Source organism: Tinamus guttatus, unplaced genomic scaffold (genome assembly GCF_059628265.1).
Source record: "Tinamus guttatus ecotype Peru unplaced genomic scaffold, ASM5962826v1 Tinamus_guttatus_pri_ptg000060l, whole genome shotgun sequence".
Lineage (NCBI taxonomy): Eukaryota > Metazoa > Chordata > Aves > Tinamiformes > Tinamidae > Tinamus > Tinamus guttatus.
The window spans coordinates 5,160,249-5,182,040 of NW_028288594.1; the positions used below are offsets into that span (position 1 = coordinate 5,160,249).

Sequence of the window (21,792 nt, forward strand, 5' to 3'; positions counted from 1 at the left end):
TAATTCACAAGTAGCTGCAACTCCCCACCGTGACTGCAACTCCAAATGTTCCTTCTTTAATGAGACCCCATGAACTGAACAAGCCCCATACGGCCCCTTAAGATAGAAAGATCTCCTTTATTAATGAACCCCAACAGTATTTCTTCAGATACAGGAGTTTTGAACTCAAATACTCAGAAGAAAACAAGTTAATATTGCATTATTTTCATAAGAAATACTGCAACTCATTTCCGGTAACATATTGCAAAGCGAAACAGCTTGAAAAGAAAAAAAAAATAAAAAAGGAAAGAAATTAAGTCAATCAAATTGGGATTAAGGTTTTGTTTCTTGGAACGATCGAGTCCTCGCAAGCACAGCTCGTTTCTGCAGATTACTCCCCAAACTGTCGTACAAACAGACCCCGATTGCTTGAATTCCTTATGAGCCCACAGAGGTGCGACATTAAAAGCTACGATTATCGGGTAGCAAGTGCCCCAACCTTCGTCCTCCAAGGCAGCCTCAGTGACCCTGCCGTTAACGGGTTGTGAACGTCTTCCCCCTGCAGGGATGCAAAGAGAGGTCAGTGCGGAGCCGCGGTGCTGCTCCCCGCTGCATCCGTCCATGCCAGGCACCCGGGGTGGCTACGTGGCTCTTTGCAGGATGGCGCCCGGGTCCCGGAGCCCTGGGGGCGCTGGTGGGTCGGGGCACGAAGCACTCGAGGCCACGGGGAGTGGGGGGAGCTGCGGAGGGGCGGCCTCCTTCCCCCGGAGCCGCAAGCGAGGAGGAAGCACCCAGACACACACAGGGAGGGCAGCAAGAGGGGCTGAGCATGGAGACTGAGGTGCACGATGGAAACGTGCTCCTGCCACCACCTCCCCTGGCTGGGCACTCCAGGCTGCTTCATTCACACAAGGGAGCTGCAGGGCACCAGGGAAGGCCGCCCGGCCGAGGCATCAAGGAGCTGCTGGCCAAGGGCAGCAAGGGGCTCTGAGGAGCTCCGGACCCACCTGCAGGTGCCAGGAACCAGTAACAACCCCCCAGGCAGGAGCTGCACCAGCGCCAGCAGCCCTGGAGCTCAGAGGGCAGGACGGCAGCTGCCAGGACAGGAGCCCCCCAGGACAGCACATGGGACCAGCGCTCACCCCCGGCTACACGTCCCCTGCCCACCCCGTGGGTGACAGCAGGGCTGCTCATGCCCATGGAGCTCTGCGCTGCAGCCTGGCAGCAGCTTCCTTGGCCCCCATGAGCAGCAGGGCCTGCACACTGGGACTGTGCTGAAGGGCTGCCTGATCCCACACACAGCTCAGCCAGGCACAAAACTCCCTTGCTTTGCACCTAGGCTCCAGCCTAAGGATGGGCAGCAAAGCTAGACGGCATCTCCTTGTGGAGGAGCATGGAGAAGTAAGGAGACAAAGCAGGAACTCGGGGCCAAAGGGGAACCGGCACCACCTCGAGGGACTGGGCAGCTGCTCTACGTGCAGGACAACGAGGCAAGAGCCCCACGGACGTTGGCGGGACACAGGAGGCAGCGGCTGGCACGGAGCCCTGCCCGGCTCCGCAGGGACGGCGCGCGCTCCCTGCCAGGCCACGCGGCCCTGCCGCCCACACGCAGCGCCCTCCCTGCCGCCGCGGAAGGAGATGCTGCCCAAGTCACGCTAGCAGGGCTCTGCCACCCAAAACCAGCCCTCTGCAGGGCTGCCTCGGCAAGGCTGGCTCAACACCGACCACGCCGGAGCTGCCTACGCTCCCTCCTTGCAAGCGCAGCCTCCCCGCCTGGGCCCGGCAGGGCCGGCAGACGGGCGCCCTTCCGTGGTACCTATCGGCTGTCCCATCTCTGGGCCTCAACTGCGCTGCCTGTCTGCCTTGGGCTCTGCTCCCTGCGCCCTGCGCGAGGCGGCTCTCGCACAGGCCTTGCCAGCACAGAGCTCGACACGGACGCTGCTCCTGCAAAGAACAAGCGAGGCAGTAAGCGAGTGCGGCGGGGAGAGCGCAGCGCTCCTGGGAGGCCAGTGCACCCAGACTGAGTCTCTCACTCGCAGAGGCACCACAGGCAAGCACCTCCGCAGGGAGCACCCCCTTTCCTCATCAGATGGGGTCCCAGCACGCTATGCCCCAATCTGGCCACCCCACAGCACCCTGATCCTCCCCCGACCAGAGCACACTGTGTTGAGAAGAGGGCAGGGGTCCTGCCAGGTCACGCTTTGCTACTCACGTGATTGTTTTCATTTCTTTCTTCTCTGCGTCTGGACGGGCACGGTTCAGCACCTTGAGGAAATCCGATGTTTTTGCCCTCATACGCGTGTGAATATAGGCCTGTGTTTCATTGGAACAAAATGGGGACACCTCAGGGTCCTGTCCTCATGGCCCAGATTTCAGGTATCTCCTGAAGCTGGCCAGGGTTACAGCTCTGAGACACTCAGGGCTGGTCTTGGAGCACGAGTACAGAGACTGGCTGGTGTTTCTGGACTCTCCCAGCTAGGGATGCTACTCACGATGGCAAGGAAACACTCACAGCCCGATTCCCCAGGAGCTGGGGCGCTAGGAAACACGAGCCACAGGCAGTGCCTGGAGGAGAGCTATCTTTCTGCTCCTTCCTGGGAAAGCAGGTAGCTCAGCTTGGCCACAGTGGGTGATCAACCTCCCTCAACCTGCAGCAAGAGGGCGAGTTAACTACTGCTAGGAGTCAGCACTTCAGATCACTGCCTGAGCCCTGGTCAAAGCTAGCTCTTCTCTGAGCAGCTTTCCTTATTCCCATTCTCTGGAAGAAAGAAAAATCCAGAGAGACTTCAAGGGAAAAGTCTATCCTGCTGCTATGATGGGAAGCAAGCTGACCCTGAAAGTGCCAAAGATTAGGAAGAGGAAAGGGATGATGCATCATTTACCATCCCTGCATAACTGGGATGGGAGTCCCAGTCCAGCTGGGTCACAGGCAGTTCTCAGGCCCTCTGCTCCATTCTCCTTAGCAGCACCCAGATTAGCCAGGCCAAAGCTCCCCTCTCTCCTCCCTGTCCTCTCGTACCTTTGAGCACTTGATGTGATAGTGCAGGTAGTCCCGGAATGTGTGGATCAGGTTTATGGTGTTGTCTCTGGCAGCAGCATTGGTGTGACGGGGGAACAGCACTGCAAGAAAAGGCACCACACAAACATTAGGGCCTCCAGAGGCTACAGAACAGCCCCGAGGCGCCCGCGCGCCGGACACAGCGCTGCTCAAAAGCTTGCCTTGCAAAGAGCCCTTTTCCGTGCAGTGTGCCAGGACGAAAAAGCACGTGGGATTTTACACTCGGGGCTCAGCAGCACTTCCATGCTCGCTGCCACGCGCCGCAGCCTCCCACAGCAGCCCGGGCGCCGCTGTGCAGGCCAGGCTGCGTGCCCGGGGGTGCCGGCGCTGCAGAGCATCCCGGGACTCCGCGCCAGGGCTGGGAATAAGTGAATGGGGGAGAGCTGGGAGGTAAACGGGGATGCACAGGCTGCTCTGCGCCTTTCAGGCACCCGCAAGGCACTGCGGGGACTGGAGCCTCCTGCCGGCCTCCCAACAAGAGAGAAAAGGGTATTTTTCTTCCTCGTAAGAGATTTCCCCCTGCTCTTGTCAGTTAATGCAGGAGGAGCTCAATAGTGGCCAACTAGAGTGGGTGACCTTGCCCTGCGGATGGGCGCTCCGTTTGCACAGGATTCAGCTCCACGTGAACACTCGCTGCCTTCGGACACTGCCCATCAGGGAGGCATTTTCCCTGCTATGGGATAGCGCATCCAAGCCCGGCAGCTCGGCAGCCTGCGCTGGAGCCAGGCTGGGCCACTCTGCTGCCAGGGATCGAGGCCCCAGCAGCGGCTCGTGCCTCGCACAGGCGGGTGCTGTGCTAAGGGCTGGAAGACCTTTGGGCTCACTGGTGATCTCACCTGGAAGGTCAGATCAAGTAACAGAAAAATTGCTTCTAGACAAGAACCAAGATGTTGCTCAGTCCCAGACCTGCTATCGGGGAGCTACTGCATTGCTGATGAGCTGCGCTGCCCTTGAGGCATCATTCCCAGCGCGGGTGCAGGGCAGTGTGACTTCACCTTTATCGGCAGTGACCATGCTCTGCTTCCGAGATCCCAACTGCAGGAGCATTGCGAGAGACCCTAAAAGCAGACCCCACCATGGTCCCCAAGTCCTCTGGGATGGCCCTTTCCCTTTGAAGCCTAAGGGGTTTGGGCCCCTCAACTCAAGACAGTCCAGTCTGCAGTGGGACAGAAGAGCAGTCAGCAGCTGCTGCCTTGGGAAGGAGCAAGGCAGGAACAGCAAAGGAAGCCCAGCTTAGCATTGCTGCTGGGGGGCACTCTGCAGCTAGCAGGGCAGCACCTCTGCACAGGAGCAAAGAGGGCAAAATATGGAAGCATTCAACTCCAGACTACCTTTCAGCCCCCGAAGACTCACAGAGGGGAGGCGCAGAAAGCAAAGTAAATGTTTTTTTTTTTTTTTTTTCCCCAGTTTGCACACAGATGCAGGATGCTCCAAAACCAACAGCAATAGCCAACACCAGGCAGGGTAAAAGCTGAAGGCAGCGGGTGCTTTCCCATGTCACTCCCCCAGTTAGTGTTAGTATCAGAGTGCAGCATCCCATCTCCAGCCTGGGCCCCTGCTGGCTCCTCTCAAAACTTTAGCGCAAGTTTTACGCTTACACCAGGGAGTGGGGAATCTGAATCAGATCACCACCACTGCGCTACTTTGCTTGTCCCCATTCCACTGAAAACTCCCAACGCTGAACCTCGTGCTCTGCCTCCAGGTTTTATCTGAAAGGACAGCCCTTCTTCAGCTACCCCAGAGCAGACCCTCAATGGCCCAAGGCAGCTCAGCAGCGAGCTCCTCGCTCCCGCAGCGCCCCGCTTACCGAAGGTGATGTAGCCGATGTTGTCGCCCACGGCCGCGTCTGTGTCCTTCAGCTCCAAGGGCGGCTCCCTGTGGCTGAAGAGCACCTGGGGGGCTGTGTGGCTGGCCCGGCGGCCCTCCTTGAACTCCTGCGTGAGACAAAGCCCAGGTGAGTGCCACGCGACACGGCGGGCAGCGCTGCATGGTGAGGGGCCCCCTCCTCCCACGGGGCCGCTGAGCAGGGGGCTTCCCAGCTCCCCCTGCATGGGCCACCTCCGTCAGGCCAAGCTTCTGCGTTCCCAGGAAAACAATCCTGCCTGCCAGCAAAACCAGAGCAGAATGAAAAGCTGCCCTGGTCAGTGCCTCAGCTGGGGCACTTTTCTGCATCACCCTCCCTGCCATGGGATGTGGGAGTATTTTGTGGCACACCTCAGACTGAGGGAGCACAAAAGACAGCACAGCTCCGGCTGCAAAGGGAACGCCAGCGATGGCACCAGCGAGACAGGCGGTGCTCATCAGCCCAGACGTGCTCAGAGAGGCCTGCAGGGTTAAGGGGCATCTATGGGATTTGCAGCTTGTGTGGGGCCTGCCCCTCCTAGCTCTTCTGCAAGTTTTGCAATGATGCCTACAGGCAGGGAGATTCGTTCCCACCCAGGAGCCTCTCAGAGGCCACCTCTGCGCTTCGGAAGTTACAGAACTGTCCCTAAACGGGGGTGGGAGAGTCCCAAGAACCACTGCCTTTCCCGACGGCAGAACAACCCCCATCTGCCCAGCTGCCCCCCAGCCCAGCACATGCATCCCCAGCTCTTCCCAGCCTCTCCTCCCTTATCAGCACAGCTCACCCCAGGAAGGGCAGGGGCATCCATGCCCCTTTGGGAGAGCCAAGTAGTTCACCGGCATTTCCATACGGAAACACTCAGCTTTGCCTTCTGCCTGCTTATGCCAGAGGGTAAAATGGTTCAGAGGGCTTCACCAGCCAGTTAATGGTCAGATTTTCTCCATGAGAGCCCAGCTGAACAGCCGCCGTGCCAGGCTGCGCTGCGTTACATAACAGCAATAGCTGGAGGGAAGGAGCCAGCGTGACTCAGAATGGAAATTCTTGTGGCTGGGCAGGAATAGGGTTTGATGCTTCAAAACCCAAGAAACTTGAGTAGTGCAAACTCCAAGACAGCCGCTCCCTTGAAGCCCTGCTGCCTTCTAGGGAGCTTCACAAACCTGTTTTTGTTCACCTCAGCCCTCCTTCCCTGTTTAACAGGGCTGAAATTCAGGCAGTGGGATGTGCTTGTGGGGAAAAGCATAGAGCCAGAGCAGATGACCCATAGCAGCCCATAGTTAAGCACAGAGAGAGCAAAGCTGTGAGCTAAGACAGCCACCAGTGTCACTGCAACAGACCCTATTCTGATGGCCCCTAACACAGGTAAACTAGCACGCGGGGAACAACTGCCCCAGTGACATGCTGTTTGTCAGCTGTCCCAGCCAGCAGCACAGCCTGGCACCCTGCAGCAAACCAGCCAAAGCTCCTCCTGCAGCCCAGGAGGTGCCCCGGGCTCTCGGCAGGCAGCGAGCTAGGCTGGAAGCAAAAGTCTTAATCTCCACAGGCCAAACAGCCTTCCACAGACATGCAAACTGTTTACTACTGGCCTCTGAATGCTTCCCAGCCAAGTGAGCTCTTGCAAAGGGCAGCCGAGTTCAGACCTACTTGGCACTACTGCAATTGATTACAGTACTCAAGACTAAGCAAAAACTAATTCATAGTTTTGAAAAGCTCAGATTCAAGAGCCCATCACAGCACAGGACCAGTCACGCTGAGCTGTTTCCTGTCTGAGTCTCTTCACATTTCAGCATTAGTGGCAATAACCTCAGAGACAAAAAACATCCTCAGCACCAGCCCAAGCACAGTCTAACGTTGCCCCTCTACTTCTTTCACCCACCACCTCACTCAGTTCCTCTGCTGCCCTGCGATTCCTTCACCACTGCTAGCTAACCTCAAGGTGGATACTGAAGTTATTTTTTATGTTTTATTCACTTGCTACACGCAACATATGACTGTCTCACACTAGCAAGACCACCAATAATTAAGAGGCCAGTGCAAGAGCCTGGATCAGCAGAGATACTGCCTAAGCCTGTTAACATGGTTCTTCCATCCCAGGGCAGATTGGGAGACTATTGCCATAGTCTCGTTCAACGACACTACTTCAAGCGAGCAGGCATATGAACTGAGGATCACACCCCTCAACTTCCCTTTCCATACCTGCATAAACACCTTTCCAATCACGACGTCATCGTCATCCTTAAATACCGTGCTGAACACAACTGTGACGCGGTCTTTTTTTGCCTCAACATACCTGCAGATGGGGGAAAGAGGAGAACCCTCATGTGAACAGGGACAGCAACCAGATGAGCAAGCAATGGAGTAACAAGGTCAGGTAGATGAAATCATACGCAGGCAGGGCTGCCAGAAACCTCCCCTCCCTCCAGACAGTCACAGGTGCTGCCACTCAGACTTGTCTAACATCGCTGCAGCCTGAGGGACAAGCGCCACCCTCCCTGGATGCTTCTGACAGCCTAGGACAGGCCCCTAATACAGCCAGCCAAAGCATGGAGCAATAGGGTGTCCAGGCTTTCCATCACAGTCTGCAGTTCTGAGCGGAGAGCCAGCTGGGAGCTGCTGCCCTGTGCTGCTCAGGTTGAACACTTACATCGTCTCATCGTCCCTGTAGTGGATGACAGCTCTTTTTTCTCCTTCCTTCCCCTCTTCCTGGAATTTGAAATACTTCTCGAAGACAGAGGCGAAGCAGTTGCGCTTCAACATGCCAGCTTGGTGCACAATAGAGTCCTTGTCTGCGGGAAGGTTTTCCAGGTCGTACAGCAGAGAGACATTGTAACCTGGGGAGGGATAGCAGCTAACCTTAATAATCTATACCTTCATCCATGCAGAAAGACATTTTCTGGAAAGAAGCACCTACAGCTCAAGCACCACTGCCACACTTTGTCACCCCTTTGCCCTAACCCCTTCCAAAAGCCTCGGGGGTGCTGCTTCCCACTCACATCGCCACCAGAAGCCACGTTTGAGGCACTGAACGTGGCCATGGCAACGTTCCTGGGGCTCCTTGCGGAGCTGGAACACACGTGCGGGCTGAGCTGCTCCCAAGTTTTGCAGTGAGTAGGAAGAGAGGCTGTCACAGGTAACCATGGTTTTCCTACATCTCAGGAAGCATCATTGAGAAGAACAAAAACCCCAACCATGAGGAACAGAGGAGGGCGGCATCAAGAATTAAATCTTGTGCTGAAAACTACTTCAGCCCTGCTGCACCCAAACCCTTTTAAATGCACTTCATCATACACTTAGCAAGCTCTTGAACTGCAACCTTCAGCTGAGCATTTCTGAGGGTACTTAAGTCATTTTGGAGTTGCATTCACACACTGTAAGTGTTACAGCAGGGTTACCTGATTCAGGATTTACCAAGTAGTTTCCATAGACTTTCTTCAATACCTAGGAGAAAGAAATTAAATATTGAGAGCACAAGCTATCAGAGTCATTTCTTCCCAGTCTAGGCTGTGTTTGGTCTCCATTTAGAAGCCTCAAATTACAGGACAAATATTAATTGTCAGGAGCCTCTAGGATTATTGGCTGCTCCTACTCTAGGCAGAGCTTCCTGAACTCCACTGATAGGGGATGTGCTGCAGGAGTCAAAACTGGAGCTTTTTAAAGTTCTTACTAGTCTTGTGCATGGGGTGGAGGGCAGAAATCGTTTCTCGTTTTTGAAGGAGAACTGTCAGCAGAGCCTGAAACTACAGATCTAAGACCTGCAACCCTCCTTCCCATCTCAACGGTGCTCCCACCCCAGGGATGCAGAAGGCACTGCCAGGTTTGCCCTGCTCCTCACAAGGAGGCAAGTCCAAAGCCGTGGCCAGGCGCAGCGGCCGCCCACCCTGCCTCAGCCTGCTCCACAGAGCAGATGGGGAGGGAGAGGAAACTGCCAGGCAGCCTGGGCATCTCCCAGAAGCAAAGCCACCCACAGCACAGCCAAAACCCTTCCTCAAACATAATCACTGCTGAATTTTACATCAATGGCAGCTTTTGGCTGAGCCACAGCTCCATGTCAACGAGGGGGCCGGGAACAGGAGGTAATTCACAGAGAACAGAATGGTCCTGTGGCAGAACTGGCCCTCCCGGGAGGACACCCACTGCTACCCAGAGAGGACGTACAGCTCTCTGCCTGCCAAAACCTGCCCTCAGCAGAGGGGAGCAGCAGCCCAGGGAGATGGATCAGCCCAACTAGGGATCCCCCGTTGTGCTTCTCACAGTGACATTTCACAGAGACTAAATGCCACCTTCTCCACTGGGCCACAGAAAGAACCAGTTTATTAAACACCTATTTTAGAACTCAATTATGGTTTAGTCAACACTCCCAAGACAGTCATGCAGAGATCCCAGTCTCCTCAGAGAGCCTCAAGAGCCAGGGAAGTGGCTGAGCCGCCCCCACTTCCAGCACAGCAACACGCTCTGTGGATCAACAGGTCTGACAGAGCAGCCAGGGTCAAAGGGAACTGCTCCTGTGCAGCCATCACCGCAGTGGCGCTCGGTGCAGCGCCCTGCACCCTGTTACAGTGCAGCGAGTTGTGAGGCGCTGCCACCACCGCCCTCCTGTCCGGATCACGTGCCACGCCAGCCCGTCCTGCTGTCCTGGGACGGCTGCACGGTTTGGGCTACTCAATTCTCCCGTTTCCCAGCAGCGGTACTTGAGGCTGAGCAGGTCTCACTGCCCTGTTTCTTACAAGGTAAGCCTGCTCCTGCAAAGATCTACACACAGGAGCCAGGAAAGCAGGGTAATATTTAGCCCCTTATTCTGACTTTGGAAAGTCTTGTAGCAACCCACAGGAATTCAATTTGGGAGCAAGAACCACTACCGCCTCTAGCTCAACTCAACAGGCTCATGAAACAGTTTCCTTTTTCCCCCTTCAAGGACAGACAGCTGAGGCAAAAGCCTCCTGAAGAGCCTTGGGTGAGCCCCATTTGCTAATGTGAGATTTGAAAATTGACTCAGGAACTGAGTCATACTTCCTGCCTCGTGACCCAACCACAGCTCAGAGAGGCTCCTTCTTTCTACCATAAATGGCCCTCCATGGCCTGAGCCCATTCAACAGGAACTGAACCTGCACTTCACACAGCAGCAGCGAAAAGGGAACCAGGCAGCCTGCAGATCACAGCCTGCAAGCCCAGCGGGAGGCCATCGCTCACTCTCCGTGTGGATGGAGTCAGAGGAGCAATGTTGTAAGACTCCAGATTCATCTCAGTGCCTTTCTTCACTAGTCAAATAAACTATTTCTACCTGGTCAGGCCTCACAGTCATTTGGGAGGGACTTGCAAAATTAGTGGTGCTTTTTGCCCTCTAGACTGTAGGGTATGAGATGACTTCTTATTTGTACAAGAAAATGGGAGCGGGCTTTGTACACGATTTTGAACAAAGCAGGACTTGTGGCTGGCACAGGACTGCTCCTTTGACCAAAATGAGGTAGAGTACAGAAGCTTTTCTAAACAAGAGACCCAGTAATATTGCAAAAATATGATCTGTGTTCCAAAAGCATTTGTGAGTGCAAAGCCCAGGATTCTCAAAGACGCTCACTCACCTCATCAGCACCGTGTTCCTGGAGCTCTTTGTAGAATTTCAGAGAAATACTGACCATCACTTTTGTCTTATCTCCATTGGGGTTTGAAATATGATAAAGGACTCCATCAAAGTCTAGGAAGCAAGCAAAAGAGAAATGAGGAACTCAAGAGGAACAAGTTTCTACTACTGAAGAAGGTTTTCCCTTTGTGTAATTCAAGGAACTGCATAGAGTGACACGGTTCCCCTGTTCCAGCCCTCACAGATACATCAAAAGACCCATAATTAAGGGAAGTGGCAGCATCACATAGGGAGACCTGTTATCGCTCAAAGGGCTGAAACAGCTCTAACTTCACTGCAGAATGGGTTTGAGGGGAAATTAACTCTCCAGCTACCCAGCAAGCTCTTCTACTTCCCTATGGAGCTCTGCAGCTTGCATAGATTCCTGAGAACGGAAGAAAAAAAAAAAAAAAAACACGCACACTCTTAGTGAGAATTTGTACTTCCCTGGCACTCCTCATTCCAGAGGACAAACTCCAGGCTATGAACATATCTCATCTGTCATCCTGAGCCAGTTTTCTAACAACCCTAGCAAAAGGGTGCTCAAGACCTAACTCTAAACAGCATCAAGTGCTGAGCTTGAGAAAGGTGAAGTCAGAGGCATGTAGTGCACACACCAAAGTAGTCATCACCGAGCTTCTTGCTGTGGGCAAAGACCTGAGAGTAAAAAGCAGGGCCGTCTACGGGCCGATTTGCTCCTGCAGCACAACCTCCCCTCCCCACGGCCTGGGAACGCTGCAAGGAGTGTTGCCTGCCCTGTGCTGCTCTCCTCCCTCGGTGGGGCTGGAGAAATTGGGACACATCAGACACAAACATGGATAAGCCATTCGAGCCAGAGCTTCCCCCCCCACAAGGAAATGGAGCCCAAAGAGTTGTGAAACTTACCTGCAAATGTTACTTCTACTGCCTCTGGTTTATTTCTAAAAAGGAAAGAAAACAAAGATGTTAATAAGAAATCAAACAGCAGCCTCCATCAAGCTGTGAAGAAAGAGGATAAATCCCCAATGCCATTTCCCACAACTAACTCTCTCTGTTGCTGTTCAAATAGCAGATCACCTCCAACAAGAAATCTTAAGACTTCTCCCCGTTCGTACAAGCACCAATTTCATCAGAGATGATATAAAACAGGCCTCAAAGCTGGCGTTATTATTGGTAGTTTATTAATAGATTTGAGATCACAGTCTGCAAATTTCCTATTAGAAATGTCTGAGAAGGCTACCTGTCACTGAAGAGCATGTTTGAACAAACACGTTCTCCGTACAGACCTGCTATGACACAAGTTCAGAGGATAGAGGTTCAGGTGGCCCCAATTTATGGAAGTGACTTGGAGACTGAGCAGTCCCTCCCCACATGCCTCCTTCACCACCAGCAGCAGCTCTGCAAACACTGTGGTACCACCAACTTGCAGGAACACCCCACTCTCCAAGTCTCGAGGTCAGAGCGGGCAACAGAAGGAAGCATTTCAGATGTGCACCTCCTCCTGACCCCTCATATCCTTCCTAAATACCTCAGCACTACGGCAACTGCTGCTGCAGGCAAGAGGTGAGCACAGCCCTCGGCATCTTCCTTGGGACCCCCAGTTAGCAAAAAGTACATCTCAAACCAGTGACCCATTTCTCAAACCAAAGACCCATCTTTACACTCCAGGCATGCAGATTTAATAACATCCTACCAAACTAACTTGCCTGTTTGTCCAAGAATTGTAGAGTTAGATCCTGTGAAGGATCTAACCACATCTGAAGGATGAATTTGTTGGGAATGGCACTACAAAACCACCTTGACAGCTCCAGGGGAACTATATTAATAGGTCATTCTCCAGTAGGAAGGAATGAAATGGTTCTTCCACCACAGACGGCAGAGGTGCAAAATGAAAACAAGGTGAAAACATGAATCAGCTCCTGCTTCACAGTGTATCTCCTCCTATTTTTCAAAAACAGCTGGCACGAAGCAGACTGGAGGCTAACGATGCTGTTCCTGTTTTAAAGGCCATAAAAATCTCAGAGATTGTTCACACCCACCTGATCTAAAAGCACTGAAATAACTCCACAAACCAAGCCAGTGGGCAGAGGTAACCCTGCGGTCTTGACTAGGTTGCCACAGCTTGGAAACCAACTTAATTCTGCCAAGATTCACCGTCCACCCAAACGTATGCTATCGAGTACCACGTGTGCCACTGCACTGACAAAGTAGGACATGGGTGCGGGAGGATCTCCATATCTGTTTTCCCTCATATTATTTTGCAAAGATTTTTCTTCCTGTAAAATATATTGTTCTTCTATCTGCTTCTCTGCTGATGGCCCAATTTCCAGTCCTGAGGTAGAAGCCAGGAATGACCAAGACATGCTGAAACTCAAGACAGACATGCAATGAGACGAAGGCACCAATTTCAGACCATTCACTGAGTCAGCAATATTTTTAGGAGGTGGAAAGGGAGGGATGAGAAATTAACCCCCAATCAGAGATCTTAAGGGGAAACGATGAGGTGTTGTTACCTCGTAACAATTGCCTACAAAAAGTAACAGGCTTCTTTTTAAATAAATAAATAAAGAGCAGCGAACCTCTGTCTTTTGTGCTGCCTCATTGAAGATGAAAACATACTTGAAAGCAGCAGCACGCCAGCACGCCAGCACCCGAGGCAGATCCTTCAGTTAAGAGCTGTACCAGCTACCTGTGACCTCTGTCACTCATCTTGGCTTTCCGGCTAGGTCTGAGGCAGAAGCTATGAGGGCTCTTGCATATTTAACTCCAGCTCTAGGAAAGGGGAGCAATTCCCAGTGTCAAATCCAAGCAGTTTCCACTGAGTGCTGCTTGAAGCTCAGAGGAAAGAAAATTCCACACGGTCAGTTGATGTAGACACTTTCTTCTTTTAGAGCACCACAATCAGACTTGGGAATCAGCTTGGATAGCAGTATCAATTTTATAAAAAAAGAAACCTATGTAGGAAGATTTAAAGATAGCACAGCCAGGCACATGAGAGCTAGGAATATTAAAAAGGACGCATCCTTCACGCTCGTTTCCATCTTTAAGTTACACCATTCAAATCTCATTCTGCAAGCACACATCGCTGACGCTTCCTGCAGCTCTGACTCTGAGAAGACCCTCCAAATACAGCACCTTGCTGAGAAAAATCACAGAGAAAAACACTTACAGACAGCAAGCAATGAAATGATTTTGCCTAGGAAGTATGTTCATCCTCTGCCATTTGCTGTGTGCCTCAAGAGGCTGTGGAAAGACAGTTTGTCACATTATTTAAGTAACCATGCAAGACCACGTACCCCAAGCCAGTCAGCAGCCCTGCACGAGAGCCTTTGTTCCGCACACAAAAGGTGAATGCTGACACATGGCGATTTCCCAACGTTTCATCCTGCAATAACTTATTTTAACACAGATTTCCTAAGCAGTTCAGTTTTTATCTTGGGGAGAGGAAAGATATTTAGGGGAGAAGCAGGTAACTAGGCAGGACTTTCAGGTATTGAATATTCAACAGCTTCTGAGAGGGCCTCAGTGAAATGAGTGCTCACGTGAAGCGCATACAGAGCTCCTCAGAGCCACCACGGCGCTGTCTGCTCCACGGTGCGGTTTCTGCCGTGCCTGGCACACATTTAAGTTATCCCGGCCTTCCCGGGAAGTCGGGAAGCTGCATCATTGGTGTGGCCGAGGCTGGAGGGACCTCTAGACCTTCACAGCTCAGCATTAGAAACCAAATGTGTTTAAAGTGTCTAGTCTCTCCACCAAAGTCATTCTTAAAACACTTGACAGAAGCATCCCTTTGGGCTACCGCAATTGTTTTGCCCCCATTAAGCAGCCCCCCAGTGAGGATTAAGGCTGAACTGTCCCCTCTGCTCCTGGCAGGGCGCTGCGATGGGACAGGAGCTCTCAGCTGGGGCCTTCCCCGCGGCCTCGCGCCGACCAGCGCGCAGGAACAGCAGCGGGGCCGGGCTGCGAGCCCTGCCGCGGCACCGCGACATCCTCCCCACGCGCCGCCACGAAAGCAAGGCTGTGGGCAGGGCACGTGCAGCACGGCAGGCCTGGGACGGGGACGCGGCCTGCACGGCGCAGGCTGCAGCCCTGCCCAGCACCTGCGGGGCCCTTTGCTCCAATGTGTGATTCATTGATGGCTTTTGTGAGAATTGAGGCTTCAGCGTCTCGGAACAGAGCACCCTAAATCCCTGCCGCCCTCTTCCTGTTGCCAGACTCTTCAAATTAAGGTGCTGTGCAACCTGGAGCTTCTTCATGTCCACCCCTGATTCAGGCTTCCCAGAGCCAGAGCCTTGCCGTGCTCGGAGCATTTCAAACACACCCCTCTGCTCCCAGACAGGGGAGCTGGGCAACCCCACCTGAACCGCAGCTCTCCCTGCCATGACCTTCCCTTTTTGCTACAGTCTGCCTCAAACAGACTATAAAAACAATAAGGTCTCATACAAGAATAACTGAGATGGCTGCTTCCTGCACTGAACGCAAACCAGACCTGCCTGCAAAACCCTGCCTGAACCCAGAAGCTAAAATGGCAGCTGTTCCAGGCAGAGGCAGCTGTCCGTTTTCTGACAGCACTTACCAGGTTTGAAGTCAAATTCACTTAAATCCCATCTGCCTTCTGCTTATAACAATAAAAGGCCCTGACAGGTTTTATGTCTTCTTGCTCACATCACCCCTATTCATCTCCAAAATGGCTCTCACACAGGGCCCCTACACCAAGTCTATCTAATAGAGAGCCAGGTCCTAATCAAATTTTTCACCCCAGCAGAATGTCCAAGAAGAGCCACGGAGCTTGTGGAGAGAAGCCAACAAGCACTTAAGAGCAACAGCAACCTTTTCTTTCTGACAGCATTTCCTCAATTTTGACTCGGACACCTTCCAAACTTGCCTGCTTCGTTTCTGAGGCCGCAGAGGCTCTTAGCCATATGTTCCAACAAATTTAAGAACAGAAGAACAAAGACTGTAATTATACAGCAGGCCTCGTCTTCCGAATTAAGCAGACCTGTGCGCAAATGCAAACTTGGCCGACAACCATATCGATAGCTGACTAAAGCATCTCCCACACCACAATTAACGCCTGTACCCAATAAAGGAGGATGGCAATTATTTTAAAAGCTGCAAGCTCACAGATATTCTTGCTTCTTGCCTCAGAGGACAAAAAGAAAACAAAGAGAAAGATATTTCAAAGCTTAAAGCTTCCCAGCTCCAAACACAGCAGCCCTGTGGAGCTATGACCAGCTTAGAGCAGGGCTCACAGCTCCTGAGGAGAAGGCCCAGGTGGCCAGAGCAGGGTGCTCGGGGCTCCCATCCATCTCGGCAAGGTTTCCCAGAGCTTCCCCCTTGCAGAGGGCACAGGAATCTGGAGGAGGCTGCTGGTAGCAAGGCACTGAGGTCCCCAGCACACAAAGCACAAGTATGGGTCATTATATTCCTGCTCAGGCCACCTCCCTGCACATCCTCATTCCCTCCGAGAAGATGCCCGCAATCCCCATGAGTACTCCCATGTAATCCACTGCCAGCCCTGTGGCAGGTCTCTGTGAAAGAGCCTCCTTTTGGACCTATCAGTCACCAAGAGTCTGTAGTATTGCAACCAGGAGCTGCTGGAGCTTGACACCAAAAAAAAGCAGGTGTTGGGCACTTGGGAACTATTCCCACCACAGGCTAACACAGAGCAGGCCCCTCATGGGAACCTGGGATGAAGGCCAAGCGTGAAGTGATGGCAGAACTTTGCAGACCTGGGCTGCCACTCCCTCTTCTTCCTCTTCCTGCTGCTGTGTCACTGTCCCATGCGACACTTGTGGCACATGCAGACACTCAATACACAACAGTGAAAGTTTGTGCTGCTGCTCCCACGCAGTGACAGGGTCCCACCTTCTGCCAGCAGCATCACCCAGGTGCTCCTCATCTGCTCCACCATGGTGTCAGCCAGCTGGAGTTTGAGCTGCTTGAATAGAATTGGGTGAGGTATCTGACACAGACACCTCCTCCTGCTCTGCCACAGGGGAGGACAGGCACAAAGCTGGGCTTGCAAGGACACCAAACTAGCACCTGGCACCGCTGCTGAAGGAAGGAGACCCGTCTTCTTTGCTCCCCTGCTGCACCATTGTCAGCAGTGCACACACAATGAACAGGACCAGGAAGCTCATGTGGGCTAAAAATACCCATTTTCGCCTAGTTAATTTTGACCGAGGTCACTTCCCCAAACCCGTTTCCCTCAGAGCCATATAAATGCTCGTGTCACCAGAAGGAAGGCGGCGGCAGAAGGACGCGCTCTGTTTCGGCGGCGCTGCGGAGCCCCTTGCAGCGCTGCAGCCCCCAAGTGCCGGGGCTGCTCTCGCCGGGAGCTCCTCTGCGCCCAGCCTGGCTCAGAACCTCCCGCCTCTCTGCGGTTTCCCCAGGGTGAACTCACTTCACGTATCACAAACACTAAGTTCACGTCACCCAGTTTCACTCGGCACTCGACCTCCTTGTGCAGGGCTCTAAGGCCGAAGCGCTCTGCTCTAGAGGAGACCAGCACCAAAATGACCACAAATGGGAAATTCCGTAACTTAAGTTAGCCAAACTTGCCATCCAGCTTACAGGAACCACTATACACCAGGGAAGTTGAAGCTTCAGTTATGTTCCTATGCAGCTGATAGTCATGAAACCCTGCAGATTTGTACAGATTAAAGGCTTCTTTTTTTTTTTTTTTTAATAATACATTTAATTTGACATTCTCTCCCTCGCCCCCCAACGGGCAAACTGTTCTCCATTTATGCAAATTTGTTTTCTTTTTCACAGCGGGAACCACTAAGCAACAATTTGAGATACATGATTAATTTAGTGGTGATTTAGAGCATGCTGCATAGGGCAGGAAAACAGAACCCAGGGACACAAGCACTGTGCTGCACCACCACTTGAATCCGTTAAACCAGAGACCAAATCTGTCTAGGAGGCAATTCCCCCATGCATTAAACCGAACAAATGATCACTGGATACAAAAGGTGACAGTTATCAATATTCTTTGCACAGATAAAAATTAATAACCTGTTTAAAGTGCAGTTAGCAAAGGAAAGCAGTGGGCATCAGGACCATCTGCCAGGTTGTAAAATTGGTTGAGGTCATCTCTTCACACTGCAATTGTCTCAAAAATGGGAAAAAACTTGAGTGTGACTTTAGCTTTTAGGCCGCTTCTCAAGTCGCAAGGAATTAGTCAAAAGCTTAGGGCAGAGCTTATTCTCTTCTTGCAGACTCTTTATTGACCCTGCAAAAGGCTCAGATGATGCCAATGGATGCGCAATCATTTCAACACACTCGTTTCCAGGTTCTGAGCAGACACTGCCTCCCCCCACACTCTAGCCTGCAGTTTGACATTTTACACTTTCAGCAGCAAATTCCTACCTCAAATTTTTTCAACAGATTCTGGTAGCTTTAAGCTATTATTTAAAATTGTGGTTGCTTTAAGGAAGCTGATTCCAAACAAGAAATTGCAATACTAAAAATATTTTTAAAATAGATGCACTGAAGTCCATTATCTGTGACCACTTGGAATTAAATATCAATGTTCAGTGCTGGCTGTCCAAGAGGCTGAGATTTCCATGGGTTTTGGCCATAGAAACAAACTCACCTTTTTGAAATTACCCTATGCATGGGCGGATGCCATCAACCCTCAAGAACATTGTCAAGGGAGGACTCTTCCAGTGCACAGTTTAGGCCCTGCCTGGAGTGTTAATTTGTATTTTGCAGCGTGCCAAGGCACCTCCTACGCTGGGAATTTCAGAGACAGCTAATGGACCTCCATGCAGAGCAGATTTTCTGCCTTTTAGTGAAATGTCACATATAACAGTAACGTTATGAGCACATATTAGCTCTGACTTCTAAACGTGACCTAGTTCTACAGAATATGGTGAAATACAAGGCTTCTCTCACCTGAAGGTCTAGAAATGCTCTGGAGGGAGGCTGTTCAATCATCTCCATGGTGTGGCCAGGAAAAGCAGAGGTAAGTGACACAGCCCTTATCAAAAACAAGTTTCTGGCAAAGGATTTGGAAACACACCCTGCTCTGCCAGATTCCCAAGCCAGTGCTGAAGCCACCAAGCTACCTAAGATAACCGCTACAGACAAATCTGCATATTGCACCCACCCAATTCACATTTTAGAGCAAATAACCCAGGAACAACTCTGGTTGCCCAAACTCACTCTTCTCAATCACTGTATCCCTTAAGGTCCCCTGCATCTGTCCCCAAGACATCCCTCAAGAAAGTAATCAGCAAAAGAGCAAAATATAGTGCATCCTCAACAGCTTCTATTCCCAGCAGCACAGGAATCACCCTGGAACTGTGGCTGGAGGGAGAAGAAATCTCACATGCATAAATACTGAGTAATACACACTCGCTAGAAGACTTGAAACCTGGAGGAAAAAAAAAATCCACCTCTCTACACGTCTCAGACCTCTGTCTCTACCCTGCACTTGCCTGGACAGGAGGGCCTCAGCACAAGCACAAAAGAAAATGCAGAAGTAAATAACTTCCTCTCGTGCAGCAACATACCCAAGGCACAGAAATTATACAGAAACATCACCCAGTTTGTTATTTTTTCTAAACAAAAGAACAACCTGTAGGTGAATCAGAGGCTGAATATCATCAGCCACACCAACAGCAGCCATGAGGAGACACTCCAGGGCACTCAGATGCCAGGCAAGTGTGGTGATGCAGAGGTGAGGCTTTGCTGTCGAGCAAAAGGGAAACTTTGCCGGTCTGCAAACTGTTGCAGAATGAGTAACCCCAGTTCTAGCTGCACGAAGCCAGGATTTTGAGGTGCATGTAGCCTGTGGATGGCTGCAAACTGCCACCTCTACTGCAACTGCTGCATTTAGATCAGCCTAAGGACACAGGCAACTCCAACAGGAAGAGTGCATTGGTATGGACTTGTGATGAACAAGCATTTTTGACACAGGATTAACCTCCACATACATAATATTTTCTAATGGACACAGCTGTAAAACTGCAGCAGGGTCACCTGGGAGGTCTCTCTTGCGAGGGTGGTGCCTTTGGAGAAACTTCTTCGTTAAGTGAGCACGCTCAGGAAGAGCAGAGAGCCTGAATGCAGCGACGCAACAGCTCAGCAAACCTCGCAGGCTGCCCTGCAATGTGGGGTATTTTATGGAGGGGTGGGGGGCATGGAAAGCAACAAGAAGCAACACAGAAATCAGCTGAAAGGGAAAATCAAAGGAAATGGCTCCTGTCAAAGTTCGGAACGCCATAGGCTGAAGAGCTTCAAAAGCAATTTCAGGAAAAAGTGGCACAGAACAAGGCACCTGCTGAGGGGTCTCTCCCGTTGAGCACAGGTTCCACCTCAGAGCTGACACTGCTGCGTTGGGCTTGTCCAGGCTTTGTGTGCACACAGAGGTGCCCAGCGCTACCCATAGCAGCACACAGCACGGCCAGAACATGATCAGGCAGCTCAGCTAAAGATAAGGAAGTCTGTATCAAGTGACTGTCTTCCAAGCCTGCACTGCGCTCGCAGAAGCACCTTTACAGCCTCTGCACTAAGGCTGCTGTTACACTCCCAGCAAAACAACCCCAGCTCCTCAGGGACTGAAGCGTCCCAGCCCGAGACACAAGTGCAGACCAGGCTCCCCTCGGGGCTGGGACACTCACCAGGCCTAAGTGGGGCCTGCAGTGACACAGGCTGCTCTATCAGATTACAGCTGAAGCTCCAGAACAAACATCCCTGCAAACCAGCCTCCTCCCCAGGTGCAGCGCAGTCTTGAGCAACCTTCCCTGCCCCAGTCCTGGCCCCATCCATCCTGCCCTTCCCTCTGTCGTCAGTCCCGCTCTCCAGCCTTGCTTCCCATCCCAGCGCCCACAGCCCCCTTTCCGCTCCTGCCTTGTCCTCCCAGACCCTGCACCATCCCCGCTCCCTTCACCGCCCTGAGCCCTGCAAGGCCACCAACCCCCTTCTTTTCCTTTCAGCCTTATCTCGTCTTCTGCCTTTACAGCAACTCAGTCCTCACAGCCGCCGCCTCCTCCGCGCCCGCTCCAGCTCCGCAGCCCCGTGTCCTCGTTGCGGCTCCCGCACGCACAAGCCCCGTCCCCCCGCTTTGCCCCCTGCCCTCCGCCCCGCGCTGGAGCTCCGCGTCCCTCCGGCCCCGCCGCCCCCGCGGCCGCCCCACCCATCCCGCCAGCGCCTCCCCGCGCGGGATGCGGCCCCCGCCGCCCGGCCCGGCCCGGCCGCACGCAGCGGCGCGCCCCGCCGGCCCTACCCGGCGGCGGCACCCTCGAATTTGAGCGTGAGGGTCTCCTCGACGATGCGGTTGTTGATCTCGAGCAGGATCATGGCGGCGCCGAGGCCGGAGGGAGCCGAGCCCGCTGCGCGCACCGGGGACCCGCCCGAGCCTGCGCCGCCGCTTCCGCTCGCGGCCGCGCGCGTCACTTCCGGCCCGGCCGCCGAGCCACCGGTAGGCGGCGGCGCCTGCGCGCGCGCGCTCCTGCCGCCCCGCCCCGCCTCGCCCCCCCACAGCGTGACGTCACGGCTCGACGGCCACGCCCACTGGATACGAGGGGCGGGGCTGCCCGGGTGGGGGAACCCCTCCAAAAAAGTGGGGGGGGGGGGGGACCTTGGGCATGGGGGGGGCCCTGGGCATGGGGGGCCACAGGACACGGGGGTGCCCCTGGGCATGGCGCGGGGAGGGGCCCCCACATGTTTGGGGGTGCCCCAGGCAAGTGGGTGACCCCAAAGCGGGTCAGGGGACGGGGTACCGCGGCGGCTGGGGGACACCCAAGGGTGTAGGGTGCCCCTAAAAGTGTGGGGGTGGGGAGTGCCCCAGCATTAGGAGCTCCGATGAAGTCTGAGGGCTCCCCCAGGGCCAAGGGTCACCCCAAAGTGTCTCCAAATCATGGGGTGCCCCAAGGGAGCGTGGGGGTGCCCTGGGGTCCCCCAAAGTGTGGGGCAATCCTGTGGGAGGGGGGACATGTGGGTGCCCCAGGCAGATGTGAGGCCTTTGGGGCATGCCAAGGGCTTGGGAGCACCAAAGGGGGTGCCGGGCTGTGGGGCTGGGCAGGGGGTCCTGCCAGTGCGGGGGGCTGTGTCACCCAGGGGTGTCCCTGAGACGCCGCGGCTGAGGGTGGCTGCAGGGCACCTCCCTGCAGAGCGGCTGCGGGCAGCCAGGGAAGGGGCTCCGGGTCTCCCCTGTTGCTGGCACCAGGCCCGCGTCTGTCCCTGCGCCCCGGGGCAGGGTCCCCGCGGCCCTGCCGGAACGCTGGGTGGGGAAGTGCTGACCCAGGCAGCGCCGTTCCTGCCGCCGGCCATCCTGGCATCGCATCCGCACCGCGGGGGGAGGCGACG

General features: G+C 53.6%; 1 protein-coding gene across 1 annotated transcript; it reads right to left on the reverse strand.

Moving 5' to 3' along the window:
- Positions 1-97: 97 nt before the first annotated feature.
- ARPC2 (actin related protein 2/3 complex subunit 2) lies at positions 98-20,826 on the reverse strand. Its single transcript, XM_088519591.1, has 10 exons — positions 20,711-20,826; positions 11,377-11,411; positions 10,454-10,566; positions 8,270-8,315; positions 7,522-7,708; positions 7,074-7,167; positions 4,845-4,971; positions 2,999-3,099; positions 2,192-2,292; positions 98-538 (listed from the first exon to the last, which is right to left on the reverse strand). The coding sequence occupies exons 1-10, from the start codon at positions 20,782-20,784 to the stop codon at positions 514-516; spliced, it is 903 nt and encodes a 300-aa protein (XP_088375717.1). The 5' UTR covers positions 20,785-20,826; the 3' UTR covers positions 98-513.
- Positions 20,827-21,792: the final 966 nt, after the last annotated feature.

Excerpts from the sequence above, each read along its gene's own strand:
- ARPC2 (XM_088519591.1), bottom strand. The coding sequence starts at position 20,784 with ATGATCCTGCTCGAGATCAACAACCGCATCGTCGAGGAGACCCTCACG. Across the intron at positions 10,567-11,376 it reads AGTAGAAGTAACATTTGCAG|ACTTTGATGGAGTCCTTTAT; the intron begins GTAAGTTTCACA and ends CTTGCTTCCTAG. Across the intron at positions 8,316-10,453 it reads AGGAACACGGTGCTGATGAG|GTATTGAAGAAAGTCTATGG; the intron begins GTGAGTGAGCGT and ends TCTTTCTCCTAG.